We start from the raw sequence: 25,312 nt of genomic DNA on the forward strand, positions 1-25,312 counted from the left end.
GTCACACAACAACCCAAACTGATGGCTTCTGCCTCCCGTAGGCACCTCATCTCCTACACACAATCTTCCCACTTTGCTGCACTCCTGGCTTCCTTACATAAGCGGTAAATGTGCGGCCAGATTTATGCGACCCACTCAACACATTCATGCCCAGTAATTCCACATGCGGCTGACCTTGCCCCGAGTCTCGATCCCCGGACAGATAGATAGATAGTGTTACAACCTTCACACCCTCTTCTAGGACTCACTAGAGGACGTATAGTCAGCCCAAAGGCCCATTATATCAGAGGAGACTCTGAAATAACAACTTCTGTTAAATGAGAGGTTAAATGTTAAACACAGACCCTTATCTTATTTCTGGCGAACAACCTCCTGATAGCTGACAGGTGTTTATTTCAATACCACTGTTCCCATTAAAACTTGTTTAATCAAAACACAGCTTTAAAATTACAACAAAATTTGTTTGACAACATGTGCATACAAAAGGCCACAAATCAATTCACGCAGAATAATGTTATCTCCACCAAATACAATGATCTCTCACTACTATAATATTCTTTAGACTATAATGAACATATTACACTTTAGTTAACACCATGATTGCCCAGATAATAATAGATAAATGTGCACCACACACGCTTGGCCCTCCTATCCTCCTCAACCTAGGTACCGAGAGAGCGTCAAAGCCAAAACAATGTTCAAATACTTTCTTGTTTCATCAACATATAATTTATATATTTTTTTATACTTCACACCTGCTTCTTACAGTCTTTCAAAACTGTATAAAAAATAAGAATACATTTTACAAAATTTACATAATGAAACAAATACTTGGATACATCCTTATATAAAATAATCAAAACATTTTTCAAAGTCCTTACCATAAGCTTGGAAATTCGATTCTTATGAAAAACGGGAAACAACAGAAACTGAATACAATGGGTAACTGAAACAAATATTGAGGGAAAGGGAAGACTACTGTAACATCCCCCTCCCATAAGAAGAATGAGTCAGCCGCAGGATGACTCTTGACTAACTGGAATACGGGACATGTGCATCAGCCACAACATTCAACTTTCTTTTCACATGTTTAATAATCAAGTCATAATCTTGTAACAATAGATTCCACCTTGTCAAACGTTGGTTTACATTTTTCATCTTGTGCAAAAATACAAGGTGATTGTGATCTGTAAGAACTTGGATCGGTATGCCTGACCCCTTCAAATAAGCATCAAAATGGTTCAAACGTAAAATCAATTCCAATGTTTCTTTCTCAATTGTACTATAGTTTTTCTGATACAAAAGAAACTTTTTTGAAAAATAACAAATAGGATACTCAACCTCATCTTTCTCTTGCATTTAAAACTCCACCATCTCCATAATCACTAGCATCTACATACAATTTAAATGGTTTATCATAATTTGGAGTAGAAAGTATGGGTGCACTTTTAAGTATCTGTTTCAATATTTTAAAAGCTTCATCACAATGATCACTCCACAAAAATGTTACTTTCTTTGACAACAGATTGGTTAATGGTAAAGCAATGGTTGAAAAGTTCTTACAAAATCTACGATAATATCCACTCATACCCAGAAATCTTAACAGTACTTTCCACCTCAGCATTAATTGGTCTGACGCTTCCCTGACCAACAACATAACCTAGATATTCTACAGTTGCTTCAACAAATTCACTCTTCACAAGGTTTACAGTCAAGTTTGCTTGATTCAATTTGTTAGGTACTTCTCTGATTAAATACAAATGTTTTTCCCAAGTTTTTTAATACAGTACAATATCATCTATATACACAGATCAACCTTTAACATCATAAAATACTTGATTAACTAATCTATGGAAAGTACTACCTCTGTTTTTCATACCAAAGGGTAACACTTTATACTGATATATACCATTCATAGTCACAAATGCAGAAATTTATTTTGCTCTTTCAGTCAGTGGTACTTCCCAATATCCTTTCAACAAATCCATCTTAGTTACAAATTTAGCATCTCCTATCTGGTCAATACAATCATCCACTCTTGGAATAGGATATGAGTCAGCTTTGGTTATATTATTTACTTTTCTGTAACCAGTACAAAATCTATATGAAATACCATCAGGTTTAGTCACCATTACACACAGTGAACTCCAAGGACTGTTACTTCTTTCAATCAAATCATTGTCAAGCAGATACTGTACTTCTTTTCTCATTATCTCTCTCATCTTAGGATTCACTCTATATGGGTGTTGCTAAATGGGTGTTCTATTTTCAACCTCAACATCATGCCGTAATACCTCAGTTCTCCAAGGAACACCAGAAAACAAAGGCCTAAACTCATGTACAATGTGTATGATTTGATTTCTCTTCTCAGTTCCTAAATGATCAAGTTTCTTTTCTAAATTATTCAACACACCTGAATTATTTAACAGTTTATTTTCACGTCTTCCCAACTCCATATCTTCACTTTCATCTATCATCTTTTCATTATCAGACCTGACACATCATTTCCTGTAGAGTTTCTATCATAATATGGTTTTATTATGTTTACATGTCACAATTGGTTTGACTTGCGTCTTCCTGGAGTATTTATAATATAGTTCAATTCTCCCACTCTTTTATCAGTCACCCAGGGACCACAAAATATGGCTTTCAATGGATTCCATGCTTGTGGCAATAATACCAACACTTGGTCGCCAGGTTTGAACTCTCTGCTCCTAGACTTCTTGTCATACCACCTTTTCATATCTTCTTGACTCTCTTTCAAATTTTCTGCAACAATCTCTCTAGCCCTAAACAATCTGTTTTTGAAATCTGATACATACTTCAATAACCCATGAGAATCACTTTTCCCAATCCACTTCCCATTCAGCATACTCAATGGACCTCTCACTCCATGTCCATATACGGTACCAACTCAATTGGGCTAAAACCTGTAGACTCCTGTACAGGATCTCTAATGGCAAACAACGCTAAAAGAACACCTTCATCCTAATCTACAGACAATTCCTCACAATAGATTCTTAAAGTATTTCTTAAAGTCTGGTGGAACCTCTCCACAACTCCTTGGCTTTGCGGGTGAAAAGCACTTGACAAATTTTGCGTTATATCTAATCCCTTTAATATTTTTTTAAACGCTCCTGATGTGAAATTACTTCCCCGGTATGACTGAATAATTTCAGGCAAGCCTACCCAGGAGAAATATCTCACTAACTCTCTTACAATATTTTTAAAATGCATGCTACGTAATGGTACAGCTTCTGGAAATCTGGTAGACACACACATTATTGTCAACAGATAATTATTTTCCTTCCGTGTATTAGGCCAAGGACCTACACAGTCAATTACAATTCTGCTAAAAGATTTAAAAAATGCAGGAATTGGCTTCAGTGGTGCCGGTTGTATAATCTGGTTGGGCTTGCCCACTTTCTGACATAACTCACAAGTTTTACAGTACTCAGATACATTTCTCTTTATATTAAGCCAATAAAAATGAGTTAGTAGCCTGTCAGTCGTCTTCCTGACTCCCAAATGTCCAGACAAACAAGAATCATGGGATAAAGCAATAACATGTTCCCTATATTCCGTTGGAATAACAATCTGCTTCCTAACCTCCCAATGATCCGATGCTGGAACATCAGCAGGCCTCCACTTTCTCATTAACACACCACTTTGTACACAAAATCCAATTGATACATCACTCTCACCCCCATTTCTCTTGGCTTCACTCCAACATTCCCTCAAACTCTTGTCGCTGTTCTGTAACCTTACTAATTCCTCCTTGTCCACAACAAAATCTGGTAGTACATCAATTTTTGCTTCTACAGTACACTCCTTATTATTTTCCAACTCTACTGTATTATCTGTTGTCATAACATCCTCTTTACCAAATATATCACTTATTCCCAAATCATCATCAAACTCTTCTCTTCTCTTTGACATTGCCCTGGTCACAACACAAACTGGGTACACAATTTCATTATACTGTATATCACCATCAGGTTTACACTTCTTTGAATCATCCAACACATCTTCATTTTTCACAGCATGGTTCACCTCTACAGTAGCCTCTTCATCAAATGGATTTTCACACATAATAGGCTCTGGGACCACTTTGTCACCAGCCAAATCATTACCCAATAACATCTGTACTCCAGGTACGGGAAGTTCAACGCTTACCCCAACTTTTACAATTCCACTCACAAATCCACTCTCAAGATTTACATTATGTAATGGGACAGTCATCCCTGACCCCAATCTCTCAATATTATAATTTTCTTCTCAATTCACAGATTTTGGCTTACTCACACTGTACTCGTTACCTCTTACATTACAAATATTCCACAGCCTTCCCGCAACAGTTAATGCCGCAGACTTTGGGCCACTCTGGCACTGATATTTAGCATGGCCAATTTCTCCACATGCAAAACATTTTATTGGTGGTCTCTCCTGTCTACTAACACAAGGGTTATAATTGGACTGAGGTCATGGATGTTTATATTGTGTTTGTCCTTGTGATCTATTCCCTACAGTATTTTGTCACACCTGGTTAGGTCGACCCCCTTCAGAATAATTTGGCTGCTTAACATTTGAATAGTTTGATACTTATGATTTCTGTCATAATTCTGGCTTCTACTATGCCTTACTCCACCTTGTTTATGTGACACCTCCTCCTTATACATTTTGGGTGCCACTGCTAGCTGGTCAGCCAATCTAGCCGCATTCATCAAATTCTTCACTCTATTCTTACTTATTTCATACTTAATCTCAGGGAGCACAAGACTTTTAAAATGTTCCAACAGGACTAACTGTCTTATGTCATCCACAGTCTTTACTTCTTCAGACTTACACCATCTATCAAATCTCATCCCACATTCTCCAGCCACTTCAAGATGAGCTTGTCCACTCATTTTCTTAATGTCCCTAAACCTTCTCCTGTACACTTCTGGATCCATTTCCACCGTATTCAACACTGCTTCTTTAACAGTCCCATAATCCATAGACTCTGACACACTCAGACACACATACGCCTCTCTGGCCTTACCCTTAAATTTACTCTGCACCAATATTGCCAGTCACTTTTGTTCCATTCTTTAATAGTTGCAACTTTTTCAAACTGAATAAAGAAGTCCTCAGTTTCTTCTTCCACAAACTCAGGTAAATAACATACTCTTATTAACTTTATCTCCATTTCCTCTCCTTATACCTGTCCTCTCCTGTACTCCTAATTTCCTGAGTTCTACCTCTTTATCTGCCTGTAGTTGCATTTTCTAAAATTCAAATTCTAATTTTAACTTTTCAATTGCCACTTGTTCACTTATCTGTTTATAACCACCACTAAAATTACCAACACCTTCAACTTCCTCCAATATTGACAAAGACACCAATTCATCAATTAACTCTCTCTGCATTTCACTTTTGATATATGACTTCAGAGAAATTTCATACCAAGATGCCACTTCAATTAGTTTCTCCTTATTACACTGGTACGAAAAATGATCATCATTGGTTTCCTGAAATTTATCAAAATTTCCTGCCATGTTTCCAATTTTTTCACAGTAATCACCTAACCTCACAATTTTTACTTGTTTACAGAAATATTCACCAGCACACCACACGAGAGCACAGTAACTAACCTTCAAACACTTCGGTACAGCCTGGTTACACTGGGACAATCAGCATACTCGACTCAATCCACTCCCGGACACAGGCCCCCATGTTACAACCTTCACACACTCTTCTAGGACTCACTAGAGGATGTATAGTCAGCCCATAGGCCCATTATATCAGAGGAGACTCTGAAATAACAGCTTTTGTTAACAGAGATATTAAATTTTAAACACACACCCTTACCTTATTTAACATAAGAAAAACATAAGAAAATAAGGAGTCTGCAATAGGCCGGTTCGTCTGTGCATGGCAGCTCCTGTCGAAAGTTACTACCATTCTCTATCATCCATGAATCTATCTAGCCTCCATTTAAAACTTTTCAGCGTTGCAGCACTTACTACAAAGTTGCTAAGCTTGTTCCACTCGTCCACCACCCTATTTGTGAACCAGTTCCTTCCTATCTCCCTCCTTAACCTAAACTTATCCAACTTAAATCCGTTGCTTCGAGTCCTGTCCTGCTCGGATATTATAAGAACTTTATTTATATCTCCTTTATCGATTCCTTTTACCCACTTAAATACTTCTATCTCTTCGTCTTTCTAGGGAATGCAAGTTAAGTTTCTTTAACCTATCTTGATATGGAAGGTTTCTAAGTCCCGGAATCATTTTCGTCATTCTTCGCTGCACCGACTCCAGTGAATTGATATCCATTCTATAATAAGGGCACCAGAACTGAACCGCATAATCGAGGTGTGGCCTGACCAGCGCAAGATATAGTTGCAATAAGGCCTCTGCACTCTTATTACTTACACTTCTAGATATAAAACCTAATACTCTGTTTGCCTTATTTCGAACATTAACGCACTGTTTTCTCGGTCGTAGGTCCGGGCTTACAAGTACCCCTAAGTTTCTTTCACAAGTCGACATCTCAAGGTTGGTGTTGTTAAGGCTGTATACATTGACAGTATTTGTTCTTCCAATATTAAGTACGTTGCACTTGCTGGTGTTGAATTTTATTTGCCATTTTCTAACCACTCCTGCAGTTTATTTAAATCCTCCTGTAGTGCATTTGCATCCTGCCCTGAATTAATCTGCCGCCCTATTTTGGTGCCATACGCAAACTTGCTTATGTCACTGCTGATCCCGGTATCTAGATCGCTTATGTAGATTATGAACAGGAGTGGGCCCAGTACTGACCCCTGGGGAACCCCACTGGTTACACAGCCCCACTCAGATTTAACACCATCTACGCTGACCCTCTGTGTTCTATCGGTGAGCTATGATTTTATCCCATTTAAAACTTTTCCCTCGATACCATGAGCCTTAACTTTTCTCAGAAGCCTCTGATGCGGTACTCTGTCAAGCGCTTTGCTAAAGTCTAAGTAAATAACATCGTAATTTTCGTCATTATCTACTACTTCGAAGACTTTCCTAAAAAACGTCAGCAGATTTGTTAGACAAGATTTTCCCTTCGTAAACCCATGTTGAGAGTCGTAGATTTATTTGCTTTTCTCTAAATGCGATCGGATGCTATTTGCTATAATTGATTCAAGAAATTTCCCCACTACTGACGTCAAACTAATCGGCCGGTAATTTGACGCTGATGCTCTGTCTCCCTTTTTGAATATGGGTACTACATTTACCTGTTTTCACAAGTCTGGCACAACTCCCGTGTCAAATGATTTTGTAAACAAATTTACGAGGGGCCCGCTGACAACCTCCCGAGAAGCTGGCAGGTGTTTATTTCAATACCACTGTTCCCATTAAAACTTGTTTAATCAAAACACAGCTTTAAAATTACAACAAAATATATTTAACAACAAAATATAATAAATATGTGCTCCCGTCCATGTGCATACAAAAGGCCACAAATCAATTCACTCAGAATAATGTTATCTCCACCAAATACAATGCTCTCTTACCACTATAATATTCTTTAGACTATAATGAACATATTACACTTTAGTTAACACCATAATTATCCATGATTGCCCATATAATAATAGATAAATATGCACCACACACGCTTGGCCCTCCTATCCCCCTCAACCTAGCTACCGAGAGAGAGGCAAAACCAAAACAGTTTCAATACTTTCTTGTTTTATTAACATATAATTTCTAATTCCTTTTTTACTTCACACCCGCTGCTTACAGTCTTTCATAACTGTATATAAAATAAGAATACATTCTACAAAGTTTACATATTGAAACAAATACTAGTATACATACTTATTGAAAATAATCAAGACATTTTTCAAAGTCCTTACCCTAAGCTTGGAAATTCGATTCTAAAGAAAAACGGGAAACAACAGTGACGATAGGTATTGGGAAAGGCGAGTTGTTCCAGCCGTATGTTGGCAGTCCTGATTGTCAGCCATATGGCAACACCTAGTGGAGGGGGGGGGGGGGTTTATGAGGATACACTTACCAACCTTCCCGCTATATCACAGTGTATACGTATCGTTTCGGAACTCGTCGATCTCACCCTGCACCGATACTTTTTGGTGCGAGTGTATGTTATATCCAACTCCTCCCATAATAATGTTTACAGTCTTCAAGGTCTTCAGTTGACAAGATCAGTATGCTTGAACATTAAGCATCTCGAAATATGATAAATTTTTAGTTAAAACTTTAAATACAGTACACGTCTTTGAATTAAATATCTTTGAATTAATTAGGTGTTAATGAAATATAAAATAGCAACTTCGTGTTATGCGATCTATTTGTTACTGTTAGTATCCTAGTTTTCTAGTATCTTGACACAAGGACCAATCAAAGTATAATATAAAGAGTTACGATATACAAATACACAAGAGACTTTGTATAATATTAAACACAATTTGTGTTTATGGCCCAGACGTGTTTTCTCCATGGTCATGGTTTGATGAACACTTTTACCAGACATCCTCATAACTTTGGCTTGATGAACACTTGTACCAGACATCCTCATAATTTTTTCTTGGTGAACACTTGTACCAGACATCCTCATAACTTTGATTTGATGAACACTTGTACCAGTTGTTATAATCATTGCATGATGAATACTTGTATCAGGCATAATAATTATGAGGTATCATCAAAACAAGTGGGTTAGCATGTGGACAACACATTTATATACAGACACACACAGGAACATCCGGGGGACAGTCTCTTCTCACAGTCTTATTACTTTACGTCGAGGCAATATGAAGTATTATAGCATTACAGTATGATAATGAGAATAATGTTGAGATAATTAATAATGTGTTGGTCCACAGAGGCTGCGGGCAGAAGGGTTCCCGCCGTTGGCTCGCTGTGGTTCTGACCCCGTGCTGCACGGCGCCCCGCCACAAACTGCCATGAACACCGGCTCCTTACCCTCCGACATACTGCCTTCCACCAGCTCCACCATACCTGTTACCCGGAACCATCGCAAACACCGAAGGGACCACAAAATTCGCGACGCTGCTGCCAAAGGTCAGTAAACAAAGGGTATTGTAGCATCCCTCTAATAATCCAAAGGAAAGGCGTGAAAACAGGGCAAAGTATCATATTGAGGGAGAAATAGAATACTCATATGTACTATAAACGCATATAATGTTCGACAGTGCGGGTAGACGTGTCCCTGATAAATACAGGGATATTCATCTCTCCATGTATAGTGACGAATGATAGAATGTATATAAATCTACAGTGTCCCTTCACATGTAATAGAAAGAATGGGAAAGAGAGTATGAGGCAAGTAAAAGTAGGTACCTGTAAGCATGAGCCAGCCATACATTCTAAGGAAGGGTTGACACTGCTTGTTGCATGGTTGATACACTAGCGCAAAGCACTTCAAAAGGTATTTTCTCCAAAGATCTTTGAACTGATTGGCCATGGCTGATGGCAAGTCATGGCAATAGTGGAATGACGGAAGATCGTGCATATGGTGGAAGGTATCCAGCACGATAGAAGGCCATTAAAATAGCGGAAGGTCATAGGAATGTTGGAAGTCATGGTTGTATTTCACGGCTGTGATCGAAAACTCCGCCCTGGAACATCAAATAGAATCGCCTCTGAAAAGAAAAAAAAATAAATAAAAATCCCTTCCCTTTTATAGTAAACTATAAAACCAATGATTCATTAACACCCTTTTAGAATCCAGTAAAATTAAGAAGAGCCTGGGTGAATATGGATGGTTCTATTAGGAAAAAAACTACCTTTTGCTACATATTTAGTGAAGGTCAAAGAAGAAAGCTTGAAAAACCCGGGTGAATGCGGATGGTTTTATTAGGAAAAAAACTACTTTTGCCGCCGAGTTAGTGAAGGTCAAAGAAGATAACTTTAAATTAAAGGAAGTGATAGCGAGGATGAAAGAAGAAGACCCGAGACAAGGAAAGCCCGTGTCTGACGAAAACTCTGGCGAATGGGAGGTTGTGAGGAGAGGAACGACCAAACTGGTGGTGAGAAAAGACACCAATGATACGACAACAGTTAAGTGTAAAAACTATTTTAGTCCTTTGATAGACGAATTGGACGTTAGCATAGTCAGGGACAGGGCAGACAAGGAAGGTACAAAAACCTTAATTGTTGGCGATTCCCAAGTACAGTACCTGGATAAAGCTTTTTGTGGTAAAAATAAAAATAGGATGAGGGTTTGTTTGCCAGGAGCTCGGGTGGGGGATATAGTTGACAGGATGGACAATATCTTGTCTGGTAATGGGAACAAACCCATTATCTGCCTCAATGCAGGAGGCAATGATATTGACCGGTGTACGAGTGAGGAGCTTCTATATAAGTTCAAGACAGCTATAGAACGTATTAAGGTGAAGGGAGGGATCCCTATCATAATTATGTGGTGTCCTGCCTAGAAGGAGAGTTGGCAATGAATGGCTGTCATGGGAAGTTGGTGTCAACGGCCGTCTTGACAGATATTGCAAGTCAATATTAGTCCCATTCATTGACAACTGGGACAACTTTTACGGCAGAAGGGACCTTTATGCTAGGGATGGGGGTTCATCTGTCTAGCAACCCTAGCTGACTCTCTCGAGAGGGCAGTTCAAAAGATGTCGAAGTCTTTAAACTGCTAGGGGAACATATGGGCACGGAGGTGGAGGAGACTGCAGTGTGAGCCGATAAACAAAGTTAAAGGTTACAGGGAAATAGTGCTAGGAATGATGACAAAACTAAATTAGGCAGGGAATTAAAACCTAAATGCGTCAAAGGGAGAACTCAGATCACGACTACCTTAAATGTCTACGACGCAAACAGTAGAAGTATGAGAAACAAAATGAATGAAATCAGGGCGTTGGTATGTATCGAAAAAATCGATATAATAGCATTCCCAGAAACATGGATAAACTTAGACTCACGTGAGTTACCTGCAGAATACCAAATTGCAGATTAAAAATTATTCCATACCGATAGGTAGATTAGGAAAGGAGGCGGAGTAGCAATCTATGTCAGGGATAATCTGAAGTGTGAAATAAATAAGGAAATAAAAACTGAACTGAATACAGAAACAATTTGGATAGAATTAACCGATGGTATATGAAAATTAATCGCAGGAGTAATAGCAGACCTCCTAATCTTGATAGAGTTAATGAGTGACTTACTTTGGATGATATGCGCATGGCATCCAGGCATAGCAAAGTCTGTATACTAGGCGACTTAAACTTTATCCAAATTGATTGGATCGACCTTACGGGTAACTCAGAATCAGAGGATTTTCTTGAAACAGTTCAGGGCTGTTTCCTAAGTTAATATATAGCCGAACCCACCCGGGGTAATAATATACTCAATTTAGTTCTGTCAAACAGAGAAAACCTCATTAGTAATGTCGAGGTAGGGAACGAACGTGCTATCACAAAGAAATAGGATTCCAATTAGAATTTAATGGCAGTCGCAAGGAAAATTCCATTAAAATCCCAGATTTCAGAGGGGCAAACTTTGATACGCTGAAAAGGCAGCTGAGAGAAGGGGTATCATGTTTGAGGATGGATTACATGACCGCATACAATGTACCCACAGAGGGCGACCTCACTTTACCTGGGGACCTGACAACGATATCCTCACAAAATATGACGGTTGACGATGACCTGATCACGAGATCTGAGGTTGACGAGTTCCACAGTAATTTAAGTAATGAATTACTTAATGCACAAAGGCAGAACATACCACACAAAGAACTCAGATCAGACAACAATGACCCTAAATGGATAAATAATTAGTTAAAAAATATTATTGGATACAGGAAGGCGATAGATAGGAGAAGAAATCGTGGTGATGTTTACCTCCGAGATTATTATAAGGTATTGGCCAGTAGGGCTAAGACCGAGATAAGAGAATGAACTGAGGGTAGCAAGGGAGGCGAAGTCAAATCGCAAGAGATTCTTTCTAATGTATCAAACTAAAACATGAGAACAGATTGGACCAATACAGTCAGATCCCGGCGAGCTAACTGATAACAACGGAGAAATGAGCAATAATCTGAATATATATTTTTCAACAGTTTTCACTACCGAAAATTTAAACATGATACCCAAGGCACCGATTATATACAGAGATAGTGAAGAAAATAGATTAAGCGAGATAGTAGTGACTAGTAACGATGTTCGTAAGCAAATAGACAAGCTAAAGCCTAATAAGTCACCAGGTCCCAATGAGATATTTGTCAGAGTATTAAAGGAATGTAAGGCAGAGCTTAGTATGCCCTTAGCAAATTTGTTTTACATGTCCTTAAAAACGGGTGTAGTACCAGAATCCTGGAGGATAGCGAATGTAATACCGATTTTCAAGAAAGGACGTAGATCACTATCCTCTAACTACCGTGCAACAGTTTAACATCAATTGTAGGCAAATTACTGGAAGCAATAATTTCAAACTCTATTCGAAACACCTGGAGAAGCATAAGTTGATCAATGACTCCCAAAATGGCTTCACAGGCGGGCTTTCATGTCTAACTAATCTATTAACATTCTTTTCAGCTGTTTTCGAATCAGTGGACGAGGGGCACGACTATGATGTGGTTTATCTTGACCTTAGCCTTCGACAGAGTCCCCCACGAAAGAGTAATAAGAAAAGTGGAGGCTCATGGCGTAGGAGGAGCTATTCTAAAATGGATTAGTGCGTGGTCACAGGACAGGAAACAGCAAGTGAGCATTTAGGGCACTAAATCCGACTGGCATAACGTCACTAGTGGAGTACCCCAAGGCTCAGTACTTGGACCATTATTATTTATATATACATAAACGACATAGATATCGACGTAGACAGCTACCTGACCTAGCTTGGAGAAGGGCAGGCCCCTAAGTGCTCGTGTTAGTGACCGTAGGAAATGGCCGCCGTGGATCGTTGTGTTGTGGGGGAAGAGGGGCGGTGTGTGAGGAAAGACGACCCCCTGGCCACTCTGTTAAGTAAGCTGGAGCAGTTGAGGAAAGAGATAGACGTTTTAAAGGGGGAGAACGAAGCACTCAGGACTGAACCCCTTCAGGTAGGTGCCCTGCATATGAGGACACCTGCGAAGGAGGAACAGGCATGGAGAGTGGTTGTTTCTAAGGGGACTAGAGTCAGACTCAGGAAAGTTGAGCAGGGTGTGGAGTGCAGTAACCCACAGGATGAGGAAGAGAAGAGGCAGGACGAGGAGGAGAAGAGGCAGGACGGTGAGGTGCCAGGAGAGAAAAGGGCAGTTGTTCCAACCCTGCCCAGTGGTAAGGTCGTGGTAGTTGGGGACAGCCAGGTGAGGTTCTTATATAGGACTTTTTGTGCAAGAGATAGGCAACGTAGGACTAGTATGTGTTTTCCTGGGGCTGGGATAGGGCATGTAGCTGAGTGGATAGATAGGGTTTTGGCAGGGGAGGGTACCAAGCCAGTAGTGTCTTAGTGTAGGAGGGTAACGACGTAGGAAAGGTTAGGAGTGAGGAAGTTTTCAAGAGGTATAGGGAGGCACTAGGGAAAGTTAGAGATAGGGGGGGGGATCCCGATAGTATGTGGTGTCTTGCCTAGAAGAGGAGTTGGTGGTGAATAGCTGTCCAGGGCAATTGCTATAAATTGCCGACTGGAAAAACATTGTGCAAGCAATGGTTGGGCGTTCATTGATAACTGGAAACCATTCTATGGCAACGACTACCTGTACAGTCGTGACGGAGTACACTTGTCTAGCACGGGGGTAAAGACGTTGTCTGCATCCCTGGAGCGTAAAATTGTCACTCTAAATGGGGGGTTTCGCCAGGAGAGAGGGGTCGGAGTAAGTGGGAGTCAAAAAACAAGCAGGTCCTGGGGGAGTAAAATTGGTTACTCAGGACAAGGGGTAAAACAGGACCAGGGAACGGTGGGTTTAAATGTATTCTGTACAAACAGTAGGAGCGTTATAAATAAATAGACTTGCCGAGAGCAATTGCATGTACCGAGAATGTAGACGTCATAGCAATCACCGATACTTGGATGAATCTGGCGAGCAAGAACTTTTTATCAGAGTACCACATAGAAAGGTACAACCCTTATCACAAGGACAGGGAAGGTAGGAAGTGGGGAGGGGTCGCCCTCTTCGTCAGGGATACAATAAAATGTATTAATAATTTAATAAAGGGTGAAGTAGGAACCGAGTCTGTATGGGTAGAAATTGCGGAAGGAAGAGAAAAACTAATTATGGGAGTGATTTACAGGCCCCCAAGTCTTGGGAAAGAAGCAGCTCAGCCTATATGGCAGGAAATGAGTAGTAGGGCAGCAAAATACAACAACTTGTGCATTATGGGGATTTCAACTTCAGAAATATTGACTGGGACAACATTGTAGGTGACTATGAATCTGAAGACTTCCTAGACGCAGTACATGACAATTTTTTTAAACAACTAATTACAGAACCTACTAGAGGTGAGAATATATTAGACCTAGAATTAACAAATAAAGAAAATATTATCAGAGATATCACAATAGGGGAAGAACTAGGGAACAGTGATCATAGAGAAATCAGGTTCACCCTAAATTGGGAAACGAAAAACAATGACAACATGGTTTGAGTCCCAAACTTTCGATCGGCAGATTATGAGGGGTTAAGAAGGTACCTCGGTGAAGTCGCCTGGGAACAGTCAGGTCAGTCCCCGGTAGGAACGGGTGAGGTCACAGGAGACACAGCAATTGATCATGACTATAAAGCACAAGAACAAAATATACCATACAGAAGAATTAGGTCAAATAAGAATGAGCCAAGGTGGATGACCAAAAACCTTAAACATGACATAGGAATAAAGAAAGGAATTTATAAGAAATTAAAGGGAGGGAAGGAGCAGCTCAGAAATAGGTATAATGAACTATCTAAGGAAGGCAAACAGGAGCTGCTAAATCAGGATAGCAAGAGAATCCAAGGCGAATCTCAAGGGATTTTTCCAGGTATACAGGGCAAAGGTCAAGGACAAAGTGGGACCTTTAAAGTCAGAGAGAGGGGAAGTGATCGATGATAGTGAGAAAATAAGCAAAGCATTAAACAGCTACTTCTTATCCGTTTTCACAAGAAATTCACGAGGAAATTCCAGAGGTGGAACTGATATTTATGGGAAATGAAGAAGAGAAATTAAAGAATATCACTATCAGAAAAGAGGATGTTCTCAAGAAGACAAATAAATTAAAGACGACAAAATCCCCAGGGCCGGATTAAATTTTCCCTTGAGTTTTGAAAGAGTGTAGGGAACAGATGAGCGGGCCCCTCGTAAATATATTTACAAAATCATTAGACACGGGAGTTGTGCCAGACTTGTGGAAACAGGCAAATGTAGTACCCATATTCAAAAAGGGAGACAGAGCATCAGCGTTAAATTACCAGCCGATTAGTTTGACGTCAGTAGTGGGGAAATTCTTGAATCAATTATAGCAAATATCATTCGATCGCATTTAGAGAAAAGCAAATTAATCTACGACTCTCATCATGGGCTTACAAAGGGAAAATCTTGTCTAACAAATCTGCTGACGTTTTTTAGGAAAGTCTTCGAGGTAGTAGATAATGACGAAAATTACGATGTTATTTACTTAGACTTTAGCAAAGCGTTCGACAGAGTACCACATTAGAAGCGTCTGAGAAAAGTTAAGGCTCATGGTATCGAGGGGAAAGTTTTATATTGATTAAAATCGTGGCTCACCGATAGAAAACAGAGGGTCAGCGTAGATGGTGTTAAATCTGAGTGGAGCTGTGTAACCAGTGGGGTTCCCCAGGGGTCAGTACTGGGCCCACTCTTGTTCATAATCTACATGAACGATCTAGATACCGGGATGAGCAGTGACATAAGCAACTTTGCGGATGACACCAAAATAGGGCAGCAGAATAATTCAGGGCAGGATGCAAATGCAGGAGTGATCGGCAAATGAAATTCAACACCATCAAGTGTAGCGAACTTAATATTGGAAGAACAAATACTGTCAATGTGTACAGCCTTAACATCAACCTTGAGAAGTCGTCTTGTGAAAGAGATTTAGGGGTACTTGTTAGCCCGAACCTACGGCCTAGAAAACAGTGAGTTAATGTTCGAAATAAGGCAAACAGAGTATTGGGTTTTATATCTAGAAGTGTAAGTACATAAGAACATAAGAAAATATGGAGTCTGCAATAGGCCGGTCGGCCTGTGCATGGCAGCTCCTGACGAGAGTTACTACCACTCTCTATCATCCATGAATCTATCTAGCCTCCTTTTGAAACTTTCCAGAGTTCCCGCACTTACTACAAAGTTGTTAAGCTTGTTCCACTCGTCCACCACCCTATTTGTGAACCAGTTTCTTCCTATCTCCCTCCTGAACCTAAACTTATCCAACTTGAATCCGTTGCTCCGAGTCCTATCCTGCTCAGATATTATAAGAACTTTATCTATATCCTCTTTATTGATTCCTTTCACCCACTTAAATACTTCTATCATATCTCCCCGCACTCTTCGTCTTTCTAGGGAATGCAAGTTAAGTTTCTTTAACCTATCCTGATATGGAAGGTTTCTAAGTCCCGGAATCATTTTTGTCATTCTTCGCTGCACCGACTCTAGTGAATTTATTGCAACTATATCTTGCGATAGTCAGGCCGCACCTCGATTATGCTTTTCAGTTCTGGTGCCCTTATTATGGAATGGATATCAATTCACTGGACTGGAGTCGGTGCAGCGAAGAATGACGAAAATGATTCCGGGACTTAGAAACCTTCCATCAGAGTGGACAACGTTGTTATAGAGAAATCCGAATGTGAGAAAGATTTAGGAATAATGATAAGTAGGAATTTTAAGCCAAGTAAACAATTTGTGTTTGCTCGAAACAAGGCTAATAAAGTACTTGGGTTCATACAAAGAAGTGTTAGTTACAAGACCAGAGAGGTCATCCTAAAACTATATCTTGCGCTTGTGAGAACTCACTTGGATTACGCAGTTCAATTCTGGTCACCGTATTACAGAAAGGATATAAGGGTATAGAATCCCTAGAAAGAATTCAGAGGAGAATGACAAGACTAATCCCGGGCATTAGGAACCTTGAGTACAGAGACAGGTTAATGAATCCTAATTTGCACTTCATCGAGAGATGTAGAGCAGGGGGCGATATGGTAGAGGTGTATAAATGGAAGTCAGGGCTAAACAAAGGGCACATTACAAAGGTACTCAAACTATCCAACCAGAAGCGAACTCGTAACAATGGTTTCAAATTAGACAAATTTAAATTTAGGCGCTAAATAGGTAAACATTAGTTTGGAAATAGAGTAGTGGACGAGTGGATCAAGTTACCAAACATCATCATTAACTCGAATACGCTGGATAGCTTCAAACATAGGTTGGATGGATATATGAGCACTAAGGGTTGGGTGTAAATGGGACTGCCCAATATGGATCAATAGGCCCGCTGCAGTTTCCTCCATTCTTATGTTCTTATGTTCTAACCTGTGGTATAAATTGAGATGACAGTCATTTATGGCCCTCGGCAAGGCAAAATCTTCTCTGCTCCCGAGGTACGACATGGACCTGACGATGCTGACCTGTGACCAGGCGAAGGTCGTAAGACTGTACCCAGTCACATGCCCTTCGCGCAAGCAACTAAACCTCTTTGACCTAAGGAAGTGTTTTGACTCCTAAGGAATCAGGGGGGTGACAAGGGACGTCCGCAGACCAGTGAGTGGTGGCCTTGTCGTCACCTTCCAGGAATGGGGACAGGCCCAGTAAATTGCCAACATAACAGAAATTAACGGGATCCAGATACTAGTGGAAGCTCACACAGAGGACAACTTGGTGTTGGGAGTCATCTCCCACACCGAGATAGAACACCTTGAAAAAGAAGAACTGGCCGAGCTGATCGGAGACCAGCTCTCAATAGTACGGAAGATGACCAGTGCAACTGCACTGGTTGGTTACCCCAAGAATCTACCAAACACCGTATTGCTGGGATGGGAGAACATCCCAGTAAGACCGTATGAAAGAAGACCAACAAGATGTTACAAATGCCAGAGGTATGGCCATCTGGCAGGGAAGTGACGAGCTCGGGAGGTCTGTTGCAGTTGCGGGACACCCTGGCACCAGCACACCAACTGCTCCGGATGCTCTACTTTGCAAGTTGAGCTAGCTGCCATCCTTGGAGCCCGAAGACACGCTTCCATAAACAGGCAACAAGGCATTGTAATACACACTGACTCACGATGTGCTATTGAAGCACTACAATGCAGAGAGCCTAGAGACAACATTCATCTCATAACATCCGTTGTTGGCCTACTGCAACTTTTAAAACTACAAGATCGGCAAGTTATCATTAACTGGGTGCCTAGTCATATCGGAATCCCAGGGAATGAACGAGCTGATGCTGCTGCCAAGGCTGCGTTAGGACAGCGAAACATTGAGATGAACATCCCGCCCAGTCAGGAGTAGATAAAGAAGACCACAATAACACGAACTGCCCAGTGGAAAATAGACAAACATAGAAGATTAACACCAGTATCACGATCGGCCAGGTGGTACTTGTGTGATACTCAGGTGGTCCTTACACTCAGGGGTAAAGGAAACACACTGATGTCAAGTCCGTAAGTTCTATTTCTGGTACAAACACAAAAAGGAGTTAAGACAGGGGTAAACAGCGTCCTGTCTTGGAATCTCTCTGGGTATCTCTATCTGCGCATGCGCGTACAGCGCGCATGTGCCCAAAGCATGAACTAACACTCAGTGACAAAAGGGAGTATGATTATAAGACATATAATATAGAGACCTGAATCAATAATGGTAAATAGTACAGAGTTACATATTACAGCCATATTCGTCTCATATATCTACAGTACTATCTGGTCACGAATTATGAGAGACCACCACTCATGAAGGATATAACAAGAAGGGAAGAAGTAAACTTCCACCGACTGAGACTGGGATACCCATGCATTTGGGAAATCATTGTACCAGTACCAGCAGAGCAGCGCATATGCAAGACATGTGGCAGCGGAGCAGAAAACACACTGCAGCACTACCTCATAGAGTGCCCTGGAACACAATTAGCTAGGAGAAACATACAACCACCTATCACAGCAGAGAAGGATGCCAGAATGCTAACCACCAACCACTCTCAAGAAACCCTACAGTTTCTTACCGAGCATCCACCCCCACGCTAGTGGTGGAGATGTACATTTAACCAAAAAGATGCTAGTGTTTTATCCCAGCCGTGGGTGGACCAGCATTTTAGCTTAAGGTCTGCCTAGGTAATATTCCTACAAATCTGTAAAAAAAAAAAAACTGCTCGGCGGCCGCCAAGAAATTCGCAGCTTGTGGTGGCCCTCACTACTCCTCCGACTGGGAGTGTCCCAATTGGAGGGAGGAGTGTAGGGTGGCTAAGCTGCGAAGCAAGAAAAAACTGAGCTACAAGGAGGCTCTTCTTGGAGTGAACACCGAAGAAAAGAAGAATCAAGACCCCCAACAAGACCACAGAAAAGAAGCCAGAATTAAACAAGACCGAAGAAAACGATTTAGTAACATTAACATCAACACCGTTTTTAGATGTCTGCGAGAATATACCAGAACAAGACCAAGAAGAAGAATGGCAATTGAAAAGTAAAAAGAACAAAAAGAATAAGTCCAAAGAAAATGACTCAGCAAACAAACAGCTTCGGCCGAAATAGCCTAACGGCGAAGTGGCCAGTAATCCCCAAACAACTTTCAACTTCTGGCGGAACTAAGCTAAATTTTCTCGCTTGGAGGATGTCCCCCTATTAACTGTAAGAAAAGTTCAACCAACTATACCTGACCACGAGACTGATTTTATGGGTCGTGGAATGGGGAGGCCAGAGAGTTACCTAGTAATGCAGCAAAACCGCGTTTCCCGACTTATACCGTGTTCTTCCCTTTCCATTACATACACAGTAAATCCCTGTAAGGTATCGTGTCTAGTTCTTCTAACCACATAGAATAAACATAGTATGTAATCTGTATATACGCATCAATCCTGCAAGAAAAAGTTATCTTTAATGAGAGAAACCCAAATTAAATAGCGGGGCATTGTAAAACTATCCCGATGCTGGCATTCCAAGGCCAGATAGCCAACAAACAGACCGCCTTGGCAGGTCAAGATCCCACTCTGCTTGGGAGGTATGCAATTACACCAACATCATTAAAGTGCCAGGAGAGAATTAGGTTTTGTAATGAATTCCAAAGGAATTGTCTTTAACATAAACATATTGATACAGGTCTCCCTCGTTTACAACGAAGATTTTCTACCAGAAATGAACGGTATACGAAAAAGCGGCATAAATCCGAATAAAGTGTGCCCCTATTTTGATGATGATTCTGTTCAGTACTAAGTTTTCATTTACACACTAAGAGCTGTATAATAACTAAATGCTATAAATATAATTGAATGATAATTATACAAAAACCACTCTATTCATCAATATAGTGTTGTCTTGTGCATAAGACTGTTGTTAGGTGAATGTAGTGAACTACGTAGTTGTGTGAGGTGAGTATGGTGTAGAGTTGTCACTGACATGTCGAAGGGGAAGAAGGTACTGCTGTAGCAAGCCAGAGTCACGGAGCAAGTGTGTACGCTGACAAGGATTCGGCCAGTCTTAACATCATTGGAGGTTGGCAAATAGTGTTATAGTCTATTGCTTTCCCTCGCGCTGTTTCTTTAAAAAGTTATCTGTAGGCAGAAACACTTGATGTTATCATCTTTCTACTCTGTAAACTTCGCTCCAGGTTGCGATCCATATGATTGCCTGATCAACGAGCACAAGGTTCAATTGTATGGTAGTTTCATTTGGTTCTGCCGCCTTCTCTTCTTCTTCTGCTTTGATCTAACAAAGCCTCTGGACATAATTCATTCAAATCAAGCACAATGTAACTACGGTCAATTATTCGTGCCATTTCTGATGACATCCTCGTCAAACTTTCGAAGTTGTGTAAACATTCTGGCCAAAAGGCCTTCCAAACTTCATCCATGATGGTTTTCTTGGTTGTATCCCAAACACTCATGTTACTTGCATTTTTATGGAGCATATTCCAATGGTGCCAGAAATCCGAGGAGATGATTTCTTGGGCCATCAGCACCTTTAGGCAACTGAGTTTATGTCAACCTCTTATAATGCATTTTAGATATTGCTACCCATTCCTTGATCCATTAGTTTAATTAAGGAGAATTAGGGTGTAGGTCATTCAATGTTCATAAAATGACACGAGGCATTATCGAGGAGAAGTAGGGCTTTTAATTGTGGTTAGAGTCACGGCATTAGCTCTCTACCTCCACACAAAAACAGTTCTAAGAGTTGTGCTGTTATTCTTTTTTATTATTATTGGCTCGCCAATGAGCAGGCAGAGTATGCTGGCTAATACACTTTAAAGCCTGAGAGCGGTAAACGAGCGTTACCACACACCAAAAGCATTAGCCGAGCTTTTGCCGCTTTAAAGCCAAGAAGATTCTCTTCCTCCGTGGAAATATAAATCATGCTGGGCATACGCTCCCATTATGAGCCTATTTGCTCAGCGTTAGATACATTCTGCAGTGACTATAGCCTTAAATAGCCCACGAAACTTTACAACAGCAATACTGGTAGCCTTTCTAGTTAACTGTTCGTTGTGTAGAGACGGGCTCTTTTAAACCCTTTAGAGGTCAGGGATGCCTCAGAGATGAATAAAATCGCCTGGCGCTGGCCAGAGCAAAATACCTATGGACGGCATTGCCCTCCAAAGAGGAAAACATGCCAAGCCACTTCGCAGGTCATCCACACATCTCGCACAGCTACAGCGCGTTTTCTTATGAGATGACAGAGCTCAGTGGCTCCGACTGTTGATTTAGGTATTAGATCCATACAATATATAATATTATAACCCTGGTGGCCATGGCAGTAGTTACTATAACCCTGGTGGCCATTGCAGTAGTTATTATAACCCCGGTGGCCATATCAGTAGCTATTATAACCCTGGTGGCCATGGCAGTAGTTATTATAAACCTGGTGGCCATGGTAGAAGTTATTATAACCCTGGTGGCCATGTCAGTAGTTTTTATAACCCTGGTGGCCATGGCATTAGTTATAAAACCCTGGTAGACATGGCAATTCAATTTTCAATTTCAATTGTTTATTCCTTGATAGAGGAAGAGGGATCCTAGTGCTGTCACTAGGTACCCTTGTACAATAACACCAGAAGCATCTGGCAAGTGTCACAAGTATATACAGTATAAATAAATATTATAAAGGGGCTTACATAATATCGGGCCAGTATGGGGAGGATCATCGTGTCTCCGTCAGGGGGTCGTGGAGTAGACATGGCATTAGTTATTATAACACTGGTACCCATGGCAGTAGCTCTTATAACTCTGGTGGCTATGACAGTAGATATTATAACGCTGGTGGCCATGGCAGTAGTTATTATAACCCGATGGCTATGGCAGAAGTTATTATAACCCTGGTGGCCATGGCAGCAATTATTATAACCCTGGTGGTCATGTCAGTAGTTATTATAACCGTGGTGACCATGGCAGTAGTTATTATAACCCTGGTGGAAATGGCAGTAGTTATTATAACCCTGGTGACCATGGCAGTAGTTATTATAAACCTGCTGGCCTGCTGGCCAAGGCAGTAGTTATTATAACCATGGTTGCCATAGAAGTAGTTATTATAACCCTGGTTGCCATAGAAGTAGTTATTATAACCCTGCTGGCCATGTCAGTAGATATTATAACCCTGGTGGCCATGGCAGCTGTTATTTTAACAATGGTGGCTATGGCAATAGTTATTATAACCCTGGTGGCCATGGTATTAGTTATTAAAACACAGGTGGCCATGGCAGTAGGTATTACAACCCTGGTGGCCATGACAGTAGATATTATAACGCTGTTCGCTCTCTCTGCGCATTAAGACGGGATTCCCTTTCCTGATCTGTTTCCTGTGACCGACTGTCCGCTGTTCGCTTTCTGTTAGTATTACGACGGTATTTCCTTTCCTGATCTGTTTCCTGTGACCGACTGTCCGCTGTTCGCTCCGGGCGGCTCATCCGGTAGGCCACGGTAGGATGCCACCCTCTGGGGGGCTCCACATTGTCTCACTGTTCAGTCCCCAAATCTTCTTCTTCCACCATTAATGGTGTATGTAAGTTCCAACATGTTTCTCACTACAACCGTACAGCAAAGTATATTTTTTTAGCATTAAACTGTTATTAATTTATTGTCTAATCATCACTACATACAACATCATCCGTCATCACTACATATAACACCATCCAGTATCATTACATATAACACCATCCATCATCACTACATATAACACCACCCATCATCGCTACATATAACACCATCCATCATCACTACATATAACACCACCCATCATCACTACATATAACACCATCCATCATCACTTCATATAACACCATCCATCATCACTACATATAACACCACCTATCATCACTACATATAACATCATCCATCATCACTACATATAACACCATCCATCATCACTACATATAACACCATCCATCATCACTACATACAACACCACCCATCATCACTACATATATCATCATTCATCATCACTACATATAACACCACCCATCATAACTACATATAACATCGTCCATCTTCACTACATATAACATCATCCATCATCACTACATATAGCACCATCCATCATCATCACTACATATAAAACCATCCATCATCACTGAAGATCGGTAAAGTAGTTTCCGAGATTCTCGTGCGGACACACATACACACAAACACACAAACAAACACACACACAGACATACTTCTTTGTTATATATATATATATATATATATATATATATATATATATATATATATATATATATATATATATATATATATATATATATATATATATATATATATATATATATATATATATATATATATAGATATTTAGATATATAGATATATAACCCATATAGCCATGGCATTAGTTTTATATTGTTGGCCATGGCACTAGTTATTATAACCCTGTTAGCCATAGTAGTAGTGATTATTACCCTGGTGGCCATAGTATTAGTTATTATAACCTTGGTGGCAATGGCTGTAGTTATTATAACCCAGGTAACCATGGTATTTTATTATAACCATGATGAATTGACAGTAGTTATTGTGGTGTGATGAAATCCTAGACAAGGTTCTTCAAACTCCAATAGCACGAGCAGTAGATATATTCAATAAGTGTACAAGACTTGGCAGGATAACCAACCGGTACAGGAACAGGAGTCAGCACAAGGAACTCCTCGTCGTAGGCAGGCCAAAGCCGATCTGAGGGAAATTAGCTAGCTAGGCAAGGAGAGTTGCTAGACATTACTAGGACAATAAATGGGGTCTTCTAATTACTCGACTAGCGCGGTACAGACATAGTGCATCGGGACATAGTAAGTGGACATAGGCATTAGACATAAGCATAGATATCAGACATGCTATAATAATATGTAGTAATACAGACATGTGAATAAATGGTACAATGAATGGTAACAGAGTCTTGGCGTCAGGCGTGTTCACATCTCTTGGTATTTACATATCTATACACCTCCCTCCCCCTTTACGCTCGTAGTGCAATCTCGAGCGGCTACGGACTCTTTTTCCATGAGTCGGGGGGAGCGGCGAGGGACAATGGGAGGATCAACTGACGACCTTCGTTCCTGGTCTGGGCAAGGGGACACAGGGGACGGGGAGGAAGGTTCGTCACTAGAGGATGGCACTGGGCGGAGATGGCGTCTGTTTCGCCACCACACACGACCACTGGGGAGGCGGACTTGGTACGAACGAGACTCGCCACGGCCCATGACGACCCCGACCTTGTCCCAGCGGTGTGACGTCGGGTCCTGGATTCGTACTTGCTGGCCGACGGTCAACCTGGGAAGGGGGCGGGCGTGGGCGTCATAGTGGCTTGTCGCTTGGGCCATCCGGGCAGCCTCACGGCGGTCACACTCGTCCGCCTTGATCTGCCATTCATCTAAGAAGGACTGGGGGTGGGCAGGCACACAAGTACGAAGGGGGCGGCCATACAACACCTGGGCAGGAGAGCGTCCGGCAGGGGTAGGGGTGTTACGGAGTTCCAGTAGGCCCCTGTCGAACTCCTCGCAGTCCAGGTTCCCCGTCGGTGCTGTCTTGAGGATGAGGTATTTTACGGACTTTACCGCTGCCTCGGCGTGGCCATTCGCCTGCGGGTAATGAGGGGAGGTGACGATGTGGTGGACGCCCCAGCGTTCGGCGAAGCTCTTGAACTCGTGGCTATTGAACGGGGGCCCACCGTCGGTTCGGAGGCGGAGAGGCACTCCGACTT

At 41.1% G+C, this 25,312-nt stretch overlaps 1 protein-coding gene across 1 annotated transcript in view; it reads left to right on the forward strand.

The window, feature by feature from the left end:
* Positions 1 to 25,312, forward strand: part of LOC121865347 — an 89,078-nt gene that overhangs the window by 29,758 nt on the left and 34,008 nt on the right. The window contains exon 3 of the mRNA XM_042364687.1: positions 8,865 to 9,063. Within this exon, the coding sequence (XP_042220621.1) occupies positions 8,865 to 9,063 (199 nt within the window). The remainder of the gene's footprint in view (positions 1 to 8,864; positions 9,064 to 25,312) is intronic.

This window comes from Homarus americanus, unplaced genomic scaffold, assembly GCF_018991925.1.
Source record: "Homarus americanus isolate GMGI-L3 unplaced genomic scaffold, GMGI_Hamer_2.0 scaffold15667, whole genome shotgun sequence".
Classification (NCBI taxonomy): Eukaryota; Metazoa; Arthropoda; class Malacostraca; order Decapoda; family Nephropidae; genus Homarus; species Homarus americanus.